Below are 17801 nucleotides of genomic sequence, written 5' to 3'. Positions count from 1 at the left end.
GTGGCTCAGTGTTTCGTAGATTATGTGGGGATATATTTGTGGTGTGAAAAGCAGAAGTGAAAAGGTGTCCTCTCCTTGTGCTTCCTCTCATTATACCATCGCACATTCAGATTGCTGATTATGCAACGCCAAAAAGTTTCATACTGACAGCAGAATATGAGCAAACGCACATATATAGGATGTGGGGAAATAATATTTGGACAGTACAGGCAAAACAGTACAGGATGTTCAGTGTCCAGCAGCACACAGCTGTTGTCATGGAGCTCGAGCAACAACTGAGGGTGAAGTTTGATGGTAATTTATTTCTATGCAACATCTCTCAGCATCCATGGGAGCTGTTTATCTGCCCTAATGTTTCAGATTTGTGGCTATCAAACATTTACTGCAGTGGATAATAGTTGCATCCTTTACTCTACTGTATCTTTATTGTGGGACATGTAAAAGACCTCCACTGGATTTTTGGTGTTGCAGTTCCAAACAGGCTAAAGCAAACAGTGAGGGAAATAAAGCTGAAGGGTCAGGTTGGTTTTCTGTGGAGATTTTTTAAAATGACTTTAGCCAATAGATAAGGAACTGTAAATGACGGTCGGCCTTCAGTTTGTGGAGGAAGAGAAAGTCGTGGTACAAAACATGTGTGGGGTCAGAAAGAATTTAACCTTCTGAAGAGTGTGGACACTTTTAGGCATCTAAATTAACTGACAACATTGTGGACAGTCCACAGTGGAGTGCGTAGTAAGAGACTGATACCAGCAAATAATTAAAAAGGTAACACTACTCACTGTGAATCAGTAAGGAGCGGTGAGTGCAGTAAAATAGAGCTTTCTTCATGTTTTTTAACTTCAGAAGTATCACAGAAAGATTTTTCGTTACATTCATTAGGCTCACCAACCTGTTGATACTGTTTGTTTTGTGTTTATTTTTTTATTCAGGATCTCAGAAACAGCTGGTTGTCTGGTGACTGCTTGGCCTCTATTTTCGTCCACTGGGTGGAGTTAGTGGACCGTGAAACAGGAACTGCAGCCTGATTTTCAACCTTTTAAAAAGAGGATGGGATTTTATGAGACTGATTACGATGATCTTCAGATACTTCACTTTCATCCAATGTTTGTGTGTGTAGTTTGCATTTTAACACTGTGGTAACTCATTTTGATCTTTGAAGTTAAACGTGCACCAATGTGTCTTGTTTCTCAAAACTCCATTGTACAACGTATATCATGGACAACAGGGTTAATGCTTTAGTCAGGTTACTTGTTCAAACTGTGATATAACAGGCTGACACAGTATTTGGAGCTTTTTGTGCATGAACAAGAAGAACCAATTAACTGTCCCCTTTATCTTACTTCCCCCTTTCTTGTGCTCTGTTCTTAAAACTTAAAAAAAAAAAGATTATGAAAACAGAATGATTTTAACATCATTAAATGTTATAACTATGTTTTTTTTTTTAATTGTCTAATTTTAACTTTAACAGTTGAATTTAAAGCTCTAGTAACTGATTGTGGAGTTAAATGACATGTAATGCAAAAAAAAAAGATGATTATGATTTCAAGATTCAAGAGTTCTGGCAAAGAAATGTAAAATGTGCTGTGTCTTTGAGTGGTTCATTTCTTTTTCAGGTCTAACCAGCAGGTTTATCACTTTAAGGCCCATCAGTGATATTACAAAACTGCTAAAAGATCATGTCTGTGGTGTGAGATGGTATGATGGAGACATCATCAGTGTCACAACACATTCTTGAGCTGAGAGTGTAACTGGAAATTCTCAACTGTGCAGAGAAAACAGCGCAATCCACTGAAAACCTCACTTATAACCACACAGGATTATTAGAAATAATTAACTAATTAATCAATAAATAGATTAGGTCAATTCATGTGAGAGTAACTTCTCACTAATACATTAAAAAAAAATTCCCCTCGGGGATTAATAAAGTAACTACCTAACCTAACCTAACCTAACCTTAATTATAAGCAGGTAAAATAATATTTCACAATCATAGTAAATTAGAAAGAAAATGTGTAAAAGCAGTGGAAGTCACCTGTTTGGTTTTATTTTTCTTCAGTGTAACAAACTCCAACATGTAATCTGCATTACTTCTGATTTAGCTCACTCTACATAAAAATGGAAAGACTGATTTGGTGAAAGCAGGCGATATATAACTGAATAAACATCGCAGCATCAGCTGTCAGAACAAACCTGTTCGTTATTTACTGTAGAAGATTGTTGAATATCCATGTTTCAAACACTCAAACATCTTTTATACATGTCAAACTAATACGTCTTATATCACTTTGTAGTGGAGTCAGATATGTTTTCATACAAAGAGGATGCAAAGGCTAATGTAGCAACTGTGTCATCTGCTTATACACTGTTGGAAAAGTATGAACAACAAAAGCAGCACCAGATATATTGTAACTGCAAGCAAAGTGTCTCTGTGCTGATGTTCATGTTTTCCTCTACAGACTGTTTTAAGCACTGTCACTTCATCACACAGCATTAAAAAGAAAAGGGACGGAGATGCAGGACAGTTCAGGAGCCGGGTTCCCGAACAGGACCGCATGTTGCTTTCAGTGAGAATCCAAGATACCGCAGCCTGTCTGAACCAGAGCGATGTGCAGAGTTCACAGGGACAAGTTTCCTGTCCCACACAGAGATGGAAGCAAAGCGATGGGTCACATGAGGATTGCTGATGTGCTGCTCAGCTGAGGAAGACAGATGGGAAAGACAGAAGAATACATTAAAATATCAAGAACGGAAACATGAGTAACCTATACACCTGGTGTGACTGTTATCATCACACACCTGTCCCACATACAGTACATTGGCTGGTGGGGTGTAATGAGCCCGCTAGTAGGTTCAAGAGCCTGTTATCAATGACATACAGGACTATCAGACACCAGCAACAGGCGTACCGACCTTTATGCCATAGTAGCAATAACAAACATGTGGTTAATGTTTTGACACAGAAGCAGTTTATTAGGTTTACGCACCAAAACTACTTGTTTCGGTTTATTAAGAGATCATGGTTGAGGTTAAACTAGGTAAGATTATAGCTACATAAATTACATACGTACAGGGATGTCACGTGAGTTATACTATTTTCCATGAGTCAACTTATGTATGTAACTAAAAGTGAGTCAGCATTGACTTCTGTTTTCACACAGTACACTAACAGTGGGTCTTCTGGGTGAAAGTCCTGCGTTTGATCATCACACCGCTTCCGATCTCCTCAGTGTGCGTCCTTTGTCTGTGTTTATACTTCCTCACCTGACTTCCCTGTTTTCTCCCGTCAAGATTACTACAGCCACAAGAGGTTGCAATAACCCTCTGGCATACTGCAGTTTGTCTTAACATTGCAACAACCAAACCATGAAAACTCTGGTCATCAGATTCCACTTTGTAAGTCTTATTGTGACTCATTTTTGTCTTTCATTCATCTAAAACTTTTGTGGATTTTTGCAAAAACTCCCCCTTTACTGCTATATATAATACTACCACTACTACTAATAATAATAATAATAACTTTATTTATATAGCACCTTTAAAAACAGAGTTTACAAAGTGCTCTACAGAGAAGCAAAGCATAGTCAAACATAATGTCAATTAAGAAAACAGGAGGCAAAAAAGACCATACCATTAAGGTAATGAATACAACAAAACCAAACAAACAACCAAAACGAGCAAATGGAATAGAAAACAAACAAATAAATAAATGAATAAAATAAACAAACAAAAACAGGGGAACAAAAGAACTGCATAAAAGGACATAAAAGGACGACATCACTTAAAAGCAATTCTATAAAAAAAAATGTGTTTTAAGAAGTGATTTAAAAGAAGTTAATGATTCTGCAAGCCTTATCTCCTCAGGTAGGTCCTTCCAAAGTCGAGGGGCCCTAATGGCAAAAGCACGGTCACCCTTTGATTTAAGCCTCGACTTTGGAAAGGCCAGAAGGGCCCCGCCAGAGGATCTAAGGCTGCGAGTTCTGGGGCTAACATTTCAATAATGTAGCTCGTATGTAGGGGACTGCAGTATTGCATGGTGACAAATTTCTTGGTAATATTTATGAAGGGACCATTTTAAGCAACAAACCAGGATAACACTGTGCTGCTTGGGTTTTCGGATCACAGCACTGAGGGATGTAAGATATCGTACCTGACGGGCTGTTCCCTTAGTGGCGAGGCTGCGGCAGAAGACTGTAAACAACTTTGGAGGAATCCTTTGGTTTTTTATCACCACCCAGTGGCAGGTGGTGTACCTGCACATGATCTGAACTGAACCAACAGCAAACAGGAAACACGAGTTCATCAGCACATCAAAAACAGGTCTTATTTTAAAGTGCTTTTAAAACAGGGATAAAAGATGTGTCGTGTTCTCGTAAGCAGGAGGAGGTGTCAGAGATCAGAGAAGACATAGCAACAGTACAGTGACAGGGTGGTGAACAGCGCTGGACACAATCAATGCTGCCAAAGGAAAAATAGAAGAAAAAGAAAGACGAACAGTGACAAAGACAAAGAAAGGCTAATGAAGTAAGAGTGAGTATGATGAGTTGTACCTGGACAACTTGGAGTAGTGGATAGTGATGTATTTGGAAGCAGGGCTGTGACTTTCCACCCCTGTGATTGGTGGAGCATCCATTAAGGGAACAATGGAAGGATGGGAGCTGTCACTCAGGTCCTCTGGCTCCTCCTGCCCACACACACACACACACACACACACACACACACACAGACAGATACATCAAAAAGTAATATTGCTATTCTTCTCCATAGTTGTATCAACTTCACATTACTGAGCTTCTCACAGGTATGTCAGACATCTTGCCCTTCCTCACTGGGAAGGTCTGCTGGGCTGACTCATAGAACATGGTGTCAGCTGTCACTGATGGACGCTGGGGGTCACACACAAACAGAAACACACACACACACACACACACACACACACACACACACACACACACACACACACACACACAGGACAAAACAGAGAATTACAATCGCACATTGGATCAGTCTTAGAAGTATTAAAAGCCTGTTTTCTAATCAAAAATAATTACAAAAAGATTATTGTACCTTGTTTGCGTCCTCTACTGACTCTATGTCTACTCTGTGCATGTTCTTACTGTGAAGACAAAGACACAGGTTACCAAAACATGACCAAGTGACAACTTCTACCACAAAATAAACCATAAAAATGACTGACTGAAGAGCCACAATTCATAAACACTGACAGACATGAATTATTCTCTATTGCTCCTAAAACAGAAAAAAAACCTTTGTGATATAAAATACTTTTTAATTCTGTGGAGGAGTACAGAAATAGCAGTGGGTATAGCAGTGCACTTCCTGTCACCTGATCATAATGGCCACTGTGAGAGTGATGAGTCCAGCGGACACGCCCACTGCTGAAGCCAAGGCAATGACCTTTAGACGACCTGCCAGTGGAAGCATTACAAGGGTTATGAGCACGACTAGAGACATGAAGAAATAAGACCAGATGATGGAGGCATTTGAAAAAAACACAAGATGAACAAAAACAGAAGTGCAGTGAGCTAAAAAAGAACAGTGGACATAAAAATAGAAACAAAGTGATTAAAGAGGGAAAGAACGGTACGTCGACGAGCAGCCGTCTAGACTTGAGTCTTGTGTTTCCAGTTCTGATTTCCAAACCTAACTCCACTTCTTCATCTGTCTAGACTCAAATAGTAGTTTTCCACAGCACCTCATCACCTCCTGCTCTCCTCATACAGTGAAAGGGCTTTACATGACTCACCGTTACTCATAGAAAAACAGTCTGAAATCATAAGACCATAAACAATGAAGACCAGAGCCTGGACCACTGTGATAGTGACAGGGAGCTTTCATCACTCCGCATTTCAAACACACAGAAACCCATCCAAACATCCCCTGTGGTACAACCACAGATAAATACTCAAAGTTTGTTTTTTATTTAAAATTGTCAGAGATAATCAGAAACATAGATGTAAATGTGGAGCTGGAGGGTTTTAATAAGGAGTGATCCTCATCTCTTCGTCTAAAAGTGACAGTGGTGGCACGCTGACTCAGAAAAAAAGAGGAAAGTAATGGAACAACTCATGACAGCAAAACATGAGATGAACCAACACAGGCCTTCAGACTGAGTGTGACTGTGTGAAAAGTTAAGGGATCACCAAAACTACTGCAGTTCATCCTAAAGACAACATGTTTGTAAAAATCTTCATGACTATCCAATAGCAAACGAGACATTTGAGGTTAACAGAAGTCAATCTCTTTAAAGTGCTAAAGGGAAAGTCAGATTTATGCAGATTTTAATGCCAAATTTATTAAGATGTATCCCCTGAATATCTGGACAATATTTCATAACAACACCAGATATATTTTGAGATGTTGCAGTCTGGACTAAAGCGGTGGGCCGATCAAACAACATCTCCATCTCTGAAGACACACCGCGAGTGAGGATACAAATAAAAGCGGGAGTCTCCACTTTAATGGACAACAAATAGGCTTTCTTTTTATTTTGACGAAAACGAAAACTCAGTTGTGGAAATGAACTCCATCTACTCAAGTACCGATTACCAAGTACCAATTTTGAGATACATGTACTTTAATGATTATTTGTATTGGATGCTGCTTTATAGTTTCACTCCACCACATTTCAGAGAGAAATATTGTACTTTCGACTCTGCTACATTTATTTGACAGATATAGTAACTTTTTTAGATAAATATTTGACCTAATAGATAATATAAAAAGCTTTAAAAATACATCCCATTGTTAGAGAGAAAGCCAGCGGTTTACCACCTGTTTGTCTTCTGACGTCCTATCGTGTCATTTTAGATGTACATAAGTGGTTAACAGCTCCACCAAATAGTGGCTTTTCTCTCTCAACTTCTCACATGGTTTCATTTCAATAAATGTTCAAAGGATCTGATATCTCAGCTAAAAACAAAGACTAGAGGAAAAGTCTAATAACTGAAAACAGATTTGTGGATCAGAACTTAGTTTTTTTTTTTTCTTCAAGCTCTCAGTAATCATCTAACGACCTTGTCAGATTTATCTGCTGTCTCTGGATATAAAACTGAACGTAGAGTAGTTCAAATCAGCTGCTGACACACTGATGCTTCAGTATTAATAATCTAATGATGTTATACATGATGACACAGGAACCAAACCAGTACTTTTTAATAGTAAATTTTGCTTTTAATATTTAAGTACTAGATTTTTTTTTTAATGTCGTACTTGTACCTAAGTAAATGATCTGAGTAATTCTTTAATCACCTCAAGACAAATAAGAAGTCTAAAAAGACACAAAGGTGGCCGTGCATGAGTGCATCTGTACCTCTGACTCTCACGGTGAGGACCGGAGAGCTGTGGGCTCCGATTCGATTCCTGGCCTCACAGTAGTACTGACCGCTCTCACCGGGGCCGACCTCTGAGAAGGTGAAGACTGGACCGGACTTGCTGCCCCACGCTGCATGACAGAGGACAGAAATGAGATCTAGTAACTGTAATAGATACTGCAAGATGAATAGATAAGCAGAGGAAGAGAATGAAGATCCTCAACATTTCCCACAGAGACAGTGATTTGTGATTTCGTAAGGTTAACCTTGAGAGGAACCACATTTTTACGATGCTAACATTGTGCAGAACCTCCGTTCAGAGCTAAACGGTGCCACGTAAAGTTGTCCACTGCCGGGTTGGCCTGACTGCTGCAGGTCAGGGTCAAAGGTCGGCCAGCATCCACCACACTGGAGGGACGAGCCAGAACTGAAGTGTTCTTCGGAGGGTCTGCAGACAGGAAGAGAGATAAGGATGAAGAGAGTCTGACATAACTGTTTTAAAAAGACAAAGCACCATCAGATTCAATCCAGAAAACTCCCAAACATGTCACACACACTTTCATCACATTTCCTACTTACACAGCACCGTGAGTGTAGCAACAGGGGAGGTCTGGTATCCCAATCGGTTCGATGCTGTGCAGTAGTACTGACCAGTGTGGAGAGCACGCACAGATGGGAATGTCAGGTTCTGAAAAGAACCTTTCGCAATCACCTGGTCACCAAGGATACGATACCACGTATACCTGCAGGAGAGAGGGTGGAGATGATGATGATGATGATGATGGTGATGATGGTGATGATGATGAAAATAACTCATGGGACTGAGTAAAAATGCAATGATAGCACTAGGCTGGTTAGGTGAAACAGTTTTGTCAGTTTAAAAAGAAAGTGAAGAACGGTCAATATCTGAATTTAGATCATTTTAATATGATGAAAAATGAAAATGACAAAAGAATCATGTCAATGAAAAAACAGCAAACACACTTATTAATAACATGATCAGAACAAAATATGGGCTCAGTTCAACCTTCATATGTTTGATCTACATCTTCCTTGTTGAGCCATCGTACCTGCTGGCAGGAGGGTAGGCGTGGCTGACACAGCTCAGGTTCACATATGAGCCTTCTCTGATGTCTCCTCGAGGACTCAGCAGAACACGTGTGTTTTTTGGAGAGTCTAAACAGGCAGACCGAGAGAAAAACAGGAGCATCACTACAACAGTGTGTTATTTAACCCATCATGTCACATCTTCAAAACTTTAAAACAAGCTGATAATTTAACTAATTATCAAGCTAAGGCAAGAAATACGAAAAAGACATACCACAGATGGACCTTTTATTTTAAAGTATGGAGGAAAGTAAACATATAAGCAGAGCCATAGTCAAGAAAGTTTACTATTTTGCAACAAAGAATATACAATTTCCTATGCCTTTAATTTTAAGAATTCAGCAATGATTTTCATCACCATTATATTTTTTCAATTCATGTTTTTCAAATTATTTCTGACACTATTATCAAATTTATCACAATCAGCAAAATGTATTTTTTGTGACTGACTAATCAATTCGGCAACTAATCTTTTCAGCTCTGCTGCATTATTAGATTGATTATTAAAAAAGAAAAGCAAAACTATGAAAGAAATTAAACAAACAGAAGTCTGAGTTGAGTTTGCATCACTTCCTTTTGGATCCATAAGACAGAGTATTCCCTTTATAACTAGAGTTGTAAATAACATTGCTGCCTAATTGGTTTAACCCCGACTCCCCTCTGACAGATCTTCACAACTGGACTCAGAGTAAGATAAAGACATGAAACCAGACTAAAGAGCTACAAAGATTTTCTCCCTCAAAATTCAATTGTGATCTACTGTCTAAGTGTTTGACGTGGGGCTGACCCTCTTCCTGGGATACATTTGAAAATATGCATTAAGCTTACAGGTGACGTTGAGTAGAAGTGGTTTGGAGCGATCCGTTCCCAGTGAGTTACGTGCCACACAGAAATACTCTCCTCTGTCAGTGTATTTGAGGTGGGACAGGTGGAGCTGAGGCCTGAAGCTGTCTGGGATGCTGCCACTCTCCATGTCTGGAAAGAAGACAAAGAAATGAGCTGACTGTACACTTTGATTCCCAGAGACATGCATGCAAAGATTTACACACTGCACCCTCGAAAAAGTTCCAAATCCCAGCTAGTTTTTAATATAAATTATTAAAGGACCCTTAGAGGACATCGATCCACATCTCTCACCCAGCTGCTGAATGTGGACACTGAACATTCAGGGTAAAGTCCTTCATAACATACTGTCCTGTACCTTTGAACCATGCAAAGCTCTCGACGGGTGGAGCTGCATCGCTGCTGCAGGTCAGAGTGACGGAGGCGCCCTCTGACACCGGCCCTCCAGGAAACACTGCTATGGAAGAGGAGCGAGGACCGTCTACACACGAGGAGAGAGAGAAAATGGGGACTCAGGGAAGCGGGAGGTAAAGTAACATTTAAATGCAAATATGGGATAGACTTGTGGTCACAGTGACTTTGACCTTTGATCACCAAATCTATTCACTCCTCCTTTCTTGTGTCCAAGTAAACATTGATGACAAATTTGGATGAAAGTCCTGCAAGGAATTCTTGTGATACAGCGTTCACAACACCAGGATAGAGGTAAGAACACAGTGACCTTGACCTTTGACCCAAACACTTAAAAAGGAATTACTTAAATCCAAGTGAATGTTTGTGCCAAATTTCAAGAAATTCCCTCAAGGTAATCCTAAAATGATGCGTTCAGAAGAATGAACGCGAGGGACCAGAGGTCACAGTTATCTTGAGCTTTGACCCCAAAAAACAAATCTATTCATCCTTGAGTCCAAGTGAAGGTTTATAAGTTTGAAGTTCGAAGCATTTCATTACAAGAATGTTGATGTGCTGTGACATAAACATTGTTCACCTTTGGCATACTTAATTTTCTTTTATTATATCTTGAAGACAACTACCTTAAGCCCTTTTTAGAACATGCTTGTTCTCTGTACCACGGTTTTATGGCTCCGGGGTTTTATTTTCTAACAATAAAACACATTTGAGTAATATCTATATCCCACAGCCTAGATGCTAAAAGCATGTGATGGTGTTAAGACATGATAAGGGACTCTTTTATTGGCTGGATGTCTGTGGATACTTACGTCCCAGGGCCAGGGAGAGAGATGGTGACTGCACGTTCTGAGGTGGGATCGGTCGACAGCTGTAAGATCCAGCATGCTGCTGGTCAAAGCCGTTAATAATCATCCACTTCTCAAAGGAGCCGAGATTCAGTCCGTTCCTGTGTGCAGCATCACATCTCATCATTTCCAGTGTAAAAAACAGTAGTCATCATTTCCCTCTGAAAACAGATCAGACGTACACACCTGTAGAGTGCGAGGCTCCTCCCTGGAGCAGCACATCCTCGAGCCTGACAGCCTACAAACACAGTCTCTCCAAACCCAAACATGTTGGAGGGTCTGGCTGGATGCACCTGGACCTGGAGGTCTGACACACACAGACACACACAAAACCCTGGCTGGGTGAGTGGGACCATATCATACAGTCAGTGTCACAGCTGAGACCTCACAGCAGCTTCAGTTAATGTAAGACCGACCTGTTACATCCAGGGTGATGGTATCAGGGGATGTCCATCTCCCCAGTGGTTGGTCTGTCTCAAACCTGAAGTGATACTGGCCCGCATCACTCAGCTTCACGCCCCGAATCTGGACTGAACAGCTGGAGTAGCTGCCCCCGATATAGCTGCAATTTCAATTATTTCACTTCATTTCATATTTATGGAAACTTTCAAAACCATAATTTCAACTCAAGACATCCATCACATGTGGTTCCTCCCACCGTGTGCGTCCGCGGTATGACAGGCTGATCTGGTTGGGGTCGGTGTGGTGGGTGAACTCCCGGCGACCCTCAGCAGACACACGGAACCACATGACCCGTTTCACTGTGTGACCTGTGTGAGCAAAACTGCATGAAAATGCCTGCAAAATTATAATGTAAGGAGAACTGTAATGACTAAGACAGGAAACACATGTTGAGGAAAAATAAATAAAAAGAGGAAACATATGAGGATTTTACATTACATTTCATTTAGCTGACGCTTTTATCCAAAGCGACTTACAATGAGTGCATTTCAATCATGAGGGTACAAACCCAGAACAACAAGAATCAAGAAAATACAATTTCTTCAAGAAAACCAAACTACAAAGTTCTATCAGTAAGTGCCATTTTAAGCGCTACTAAAGTTCAACTATTCAAGGTAAAGTCGGAAGAGGATTTGCCTCTTAGAGCTAAGATCTATTGAGGCTTTATGAAAAAATTAAAACAAGATATACAATACCCAATAGAGGATTTGAAAATAAAATGCCAAAATAAAAGGTCTATATGTTACTTTCATACCTGATGGGTAGTCATACCGGCAGGGCAGAGTGACAGTAGTTCCTGCCCACACACAGATCTCCCTCCTGGAAAATGACACACTCCACCTGCTCTGAGTACCTGCTGGACATACAAACAGGCGTAAAGATGGGACAAAAACACACAAAAGTTTCACACATAAACAAATGTTTACATCTTTCCATGTGTTCTAATGTTTTCCTGTTTAGATTCATTCGCATCTGTTGTCTTTTACGTCCAGAAATTTAATGCCGTATTAAACAGGCTCATGTAGGTTTAGGGGAATATTCTTGGAAACTAAAAGAAATGTAAATTTCAACAACTCACAAGTAAAAAAAAAACCTTCAGTGTGACTCCTGAGAGGAAAACTTGTGAAACCACAGTTCTCCGAGCTCTGATCAGAGAGTGACACATGAAAGTGAAGCACTGTGAATGAGCCTTGATGTGCAGCCGAGGTGTCATCCTGCGCTGCTTATTGCCTGCCTGGCTGACTACCTTGCACAAAAGGCAATCAATACTTATAAATAAACCTGAGTGTAAAGGCAAGGGCACCTGGCTGCAGAACCTTTTGTTCATAATGAAGCCTATAAGTCAGTCATTTATTTTTTTTAAACCTGATTAACATCGTGTTACACCTTTATGATATAAAAATCTGTACAATGATACAAATGTCTAATACAGTATCTGACCTGTCATCCAATCAAATAATTCAAACTACTTTGCTCATTATCAATTCAGATTTGCTGCACATTATGAAAAGAAAAACCTTTCATGTGTATTTTGGCGTGTTTCTCTTACCTGGTAAAGCTGTAAGGATGGTGCCCAGAACTAACGCACCTGCCAACATCTCCGCTGACACGAGCTCTGTAATGTCACCGGAGAAGGAGAAAAGCACAACAAGACGGAGAGCTGAACATCACATTTATCAGGATAAAAACCATTCGCCTGGTTAAATGGGAAGTACTCACCTCTTAGAGTATCCACATTCAACTCAGCCGGTTAAACAGAGAGAGACATGCAGAGTGTGTGCGACCCCGACTGTGATGGAGAAGATCTCTACCGGCATAAGAGATGCATGGTGATCACAATCGGATGGTATGAGATGGGAGGAGGAGTGGAAGGGGCATAAGGAGGAGGATGAGGAGGAGGAAGTGCATCCTCCACCTTTTGAACTGTTTTTATTCTCTCTTTTCTTCCCACTTCTCCCTTTCAAACTGTATTTTAAGGTCACTGCTCTGATGACTGAAAATGTCACAGCCTTGTGATCATTTCACTTCCACACTTGTCTATTTTAACTGAACGAGGCAATTATTCTTACTACAAGTCACATGTCATTAACCTGTGTTAAATATGTAACACACATCATGACATCATGAAGAGTGACACACATGATAAAGAATCAGTCCAACATTTAAGGCAGCTATGTTTAAAAGTGTCTCAAGTATGAGGTCCTCATGGCCGAGGGGTTTAAATTCTGCATGAACTAAATCATCCCACTTCATTTTCCATCTTTCTCCTATCATCTCTTTATTGTTTGATATGTAATAAAGGTCAAAAATGGCCGAAACTGATAAAAAAAAAAAAAAAAAAACACTAAGTGTGAACTTTTCACATGTTGGTCCTTGATTGTGCATCATAGCCTCAGCAGTGTTCAACATGTTGGAAGATATGCTTAGTTCCTTTGTTGTCGAGTTAACTTTCATGTCTGTCCATTAAATATGAAGATGGGACGATGAAAGGCAATTTCACAGCTGCACTTCCTGTTGTTTCTGCTGGCGAGTGTACTTTAAAGCAATGTTCAGAAACAAACAGGCACCAAAGAGTTTTATTTTTGTGTTCACTATTCCATGAGTAGTTTGTCTAAATACTAAATGCTCCATTGTTGATAATTATTTCTATTTCCTGCCAAGTTTATCAGGGTATTTTAGTGAGAAAAAAAAAAGATGAAATGAAACTGATTAGAACATTGAGACTGAATCAAAAAAGTTGTTGGACACAAAACCAAAACAATGAGCTGAAAGGTGCTAAAATGCTCAGTGGAGCTGAGAAGAATGGCAGACTTGGGTGATTAATCTCTGTGTTACATCACACATAGTTATTTGACCCATTGTTCAGCTAAAAATATGGAATAGTGCAGCAGCTTCATCCTGAAGAAGTCCAGAATATTCAGTGAATAGATTTATTACTCGGTAAAGCGAGTAAGTCTTCACCCTACCCTGACATTGTCACAATATTGGTGCAAACTCTGACCATCATGACTGAGCCTTTGGTTCATTTGTGAAATGAAACCGGCCTGTTGGCGTGCATTAACATACATAAGTCAAGCAGCCGTAGACTCCGCAGCCCAGATGTCCTCTCATCCGTTGCTCTAATTGAGAATTGTTGGCACTGAAAGCTACCCACAGCCAGACGTTGGGAGGTTCGAGACCTCTCAGTCAACTGTGTCCACTTAGCCTGATGAGTCTAAATGACTTTAACATCCCTCCCTGCCACAACCTGGCCAATAGATGTCAGTTTAGCGTCATGACGTGGCCAATTGGCTACTTACCCCAGCTTTGACCCAGGAGGTAATGATGATGTACAGTTTAACATTTAAGTCAATCTTTATTCACAGGTCTTCAAGTAAAGAAAAGGAGAGGGAGTTAACTTAAAGATTTGAGAGATGATCTTGATCCACATCTGGAGACAAACGCTGACATTTTGCTTATTAGCCGCCTGATCATGAAGATGACAGGGGGACAACAGAAGGGATCTGTGCTGTCCGATTAGATCCGATTTAAAAGGTTTCAGGATCTGCAGGCCCAGTTCTGGTGGTCTTCACATAAAAACAAGAATATTAGTGGCTTTTTGATACAATATATATTCATGGAGGGTTGGGTTAATACATAGGACTCAATATGTTCCTCATTTGGCTCCTAAAAAATATAATTTTGTTCAAGAGGTCTGCATTGTGTTTAGTGGGAAAACTGAGCTCAACTTTAAACAGAAATCCTAATAGGGAACAGAGAGCTCATGGTTGGGAAAGTTACCTTCAGAATATAATCAAAATCTTCAGGATATGAGGTTAAGTGAACAATATATTCCAGTTCACAGATTGCTAGGTTGGATTATGAGTTGGGACCCAAAATGGGTCACAGGCTCTCCTCTAGTGGGTCTCCACATGACAGGAACTCTCACATGATTTAATGATGCTGGATCCCAGAGAAAAAAAAGTCATTTTGGTCCCTGGCTGAAAAGTTTTAAGAACCTACACAGATTTTTTTTCTCCCTCCTCCAAATACTGTCTGTATTATGTTGAAGATTGGTGGGCTTTGAGTTTAACCTGTAACCACAGAATGACTTCAAAAGGATCACGGCACACTAATAGGTCAAAGCCTGATGTAATCTTAATCGAAAACAGAGCGGACTAAACGAATGAAGAGAAACAGATGGATGGCGCTAGATTAAGTGTGACTGACCACAAACAGAGAGTGAAAGAGGGCGAGAGAGGGAAGAATGAGAAAGTTTGAAGGGAAAGGTAGGAGAGAAGGGAGGGGGGGGACAAACACATAATGAGGTAAGGTTGCTATGGTGGAAAGAAAGAAAGGAGAGACGGGCTGGAGTAAGAGAAGCAGAGAAAGTTGAGAGGAAAAGGAGGAAGAAAAGGAGGGAAAAGTTTCAAAGTAGATAAGTGTTAGGAGAAATGGAAAAAAAGTGTGAGCGGGAGCAATAGACAAAATGTATGACAGCGTATCCTGCCCTGACGGTAGAGAAGATATCCATCCACTGACCGCAGCCTCCAGGCCAGATGAAGTGTGACCGTCTGGTGGTCAAACTGGACCTGAAGATTTTCCGCTGTTGCAAAACACTTCCTGCCTGCTGTTTTCATGTAATGTGACCGCTCACAGTTTGCTCCCCTGCCATACTTTAAGCTGTACAATATGTTATTTCTGTGTTATTCCTTATGCCCACAGATTAGACTCTTGGCTCTCCAGGCCCTCCAAGCCTTGGACGAACTCCACATAAGCAAATAATGATTCGACTGTCCAACATGTGTTAGTCTTCATATTGAGTGGTGCTCTCTGCGGGGGGAAGTCTGGGCAAGAATGACGATGATCAGAGCTCCAATCATATCTGACAAGGTGATATGTTGTTCCTGTGCTGTCTTCTAGGAGCCCTACAAGATGACTTGATGAGCTGGATCTTTGCCAAGAGAATCACTGAACCAACGGGGAATAAAATAAAAGAAACAAAGAGAAACTGTGAGGCAGAGAGACTGAGTTTCCCCTTAGTTAAACTGATACATGTTATCAATAAAACACACGGTATTTAGTCACTTACACACTTGACTTTTACAAATAAGCCAAACCAAACACTTGGTGATTTCTTAAAACTTCTAAATCTTTGGAACTTATTGAAGCTCTATTAAATTTACCCTGGTTTTTGCTCATTCCTGTCCCATTCACAAACTCCACTGTGGGGTCGGATTTCTGCTCCCTCTCTGCCAGAGACCTGTCTGTGGCTGCTGCGGTATTCCACGCTGAATGAGTCATGTCTGGTGGTTATTATGGGCAGGCGTTTGGCTCCCCCCGACTCTCACCCCGTCTAGTGGCAGCAGACAAAATTACATCTTTTTTTGAGCCTCGTCCAGACAAGCTGACTAAGATCATGGTCTCATTTAACCAGGCAATGAGTAAAGTACACATTCTGGTCAGGGCTGTAAGAACACATTGCAGTTGTAACTTTATGTTAAGATGATTACATTCATTGAAGCTGATGAAGATGATGAAGAATGTGATACATCAGTATGAACTGACTTTTTTTTTTTTTAACAAATAGAAGCAGAGTAATTTTAACTCTGAAAATCTAAGTTAAAGCTATTATTGAAGTCTTGGAGCTTTACAAGTATTAATTACAGTAATTAATGGCTAATCAAAAGCAGAAGTCACACCCCATTTACACTTTGGTTAACTATTTACTTCCTGACATTGTTCAGTCTCCCGCCAACCTCTGTAACCACCTGTGCCTTACCTGTCACTCAGGTATATATAACGCTCTGCCGTCACACTTCCCAATAGCCAGATTGTCTTGTTGTTGTTGAAATTTCCAGCAATATCTTGTGTCTAGTTTGCATTTCCTCCTATTTGGTCTGTTTTTCGGATTTTGCCTTTACCTGTTTTTTGCCACCTCAGTTTGCCTCTCTGATTGTCGTTTTATATATTAACCTTGAGCAGAAAGTAAAGACCTGGATTTTAAATACTCTCCTACGTGCCCCCTACTCTCGAGTCCAATAACTGGGTGCCACGGGGTGCCTGTACTCTATGTCACTGAAGCCGTGCTAACATTAAATACGAGTGGAGATATACTGCTCGAGCTCCGAGAGGGATTTGTTCATTTATTGCTGATCAACACCGAAGATTAGACCTTTTTCTTTCCATTCTTACCATCAGCAGGTTTAACTGAGCTGGTTGAATGAAAATGTATTCATAAAAAAAAAAACATCCTCACGACTCTGTGACCTGCTATTTCATGTCAGTTAAGAAAAGATGCATAAAACCATCCATATTTACCCAGACTAACTTATCTTCACTTCTGACACAGAAGAAAAGTGAACAATAAGCATTTTGCTCTCTGAAAAGAAAAGTGATTGACACCACTCTCATGACTGTATGATACCATACATTCAGCCAGTTCACTTACCTTTGCATAAAGATTGAAAACTGGAGAAACAACCAGTTGGGCTCTGTCCAAGTGCAACAAAACACAACCAGCAGCACCTCTGCAGCTCACTAATTACATGTTACATCTTCTTACAGTTCAACTTTCTGGAGTCTCCTGATCCCCATTTTGGTGGCCGGGCAGGTAGTGCCCCACAGGGGGCGCCAGAGAGAGGCTTTCAGCTGCACCCCAGGGCTGTCAGTGACGCTCTGACCCCCCCCTCACCCCTCTCACCCCCCCCTCCCCCCCACAACAAACCACCTCGCTTTTTTTTTTATTTTTATTTTTTTTTATAATTTCGTATTTTTATATGTGGACACTATAATTCGAAGCTGACTAAATACATGATCAAAC

General features: G+C 40.5%; 1 protein-coding gene across 3 annotated transcripts; it reads right to left on the bottom strand.

Moving 5' to 3' along the window:
* Positions 1-2022: 2022 nt before the first annotated feature.
* Positions 2023-12875, bottom strand: LOC138194509 (B-cell receptor CD22). Of its 3 annotated transcripts, none has more exons than XM_069143297.1 (19): positions 12719-12875; positions 12549-12614; positions 11754-11855; positions 11196-11307; positions 10954-11099; positions 10724-10844; positions 10502-10638; positions 9640-9762; positions 9267-9413; positions 8402-8507; positions 7911-8074; positions 7630-7779; positions 7331-7462; positions 5345-5426; positions 5065-5113; positions 4797-4883; positions 4548-4681; positions 4148-4266; positions 2023-2696 (listed from the first exon to the last, which is right to left on the bottom strand). In XM_069143297.1, the coding sequence occupies exons 2-18, from the start codon at positions 12595-12597 to the stop codon at positions 4164-4166; spliced, it is 1944 nt and encodes a 647-aa protein (XP_068999398.1). In that variant the 5' UTR covers positions 12598-12614; positions 12719-12875; the 3' UTR covers positions 2023-2696; positions 4148-4163. The 3 variants fall into 3 exon arrangements, with proteins under 3 accessions (XP_068999398.1, XP_068999400.1, XP_068999399.1); XM_069143299.1 differs by having other exon boundaries at positions 7642-7779; XM_069143298.1 differs by having other exon boundaries at positions 11754-11852.
* Positions 12876-17801: the final 4926 nt, after the last annotated feature.

The sequence above is a fragment of the Embiotoca jacksoni genome, unplaced genomic scaffold (assembly GCF_022577435.1).
Source record: "Embiotoca jacksoni isolate LCO1_2020_lvr unplaced genomic scaffold, fEmbJac1.0.p SCAF_11, whole genome shotgun sequence".
Lineage (NCBI taxonomy): Eukaryota > Metazoa > Chordata > Actinopteri > Embiotocidae > Embiotoca > Embiotoca jacksoni.
The sequence above is the reverse complement of the archived record's forward strand: the minus strand, read 5'-3'. Positions and strand labels throughout refer to the sequence as shown.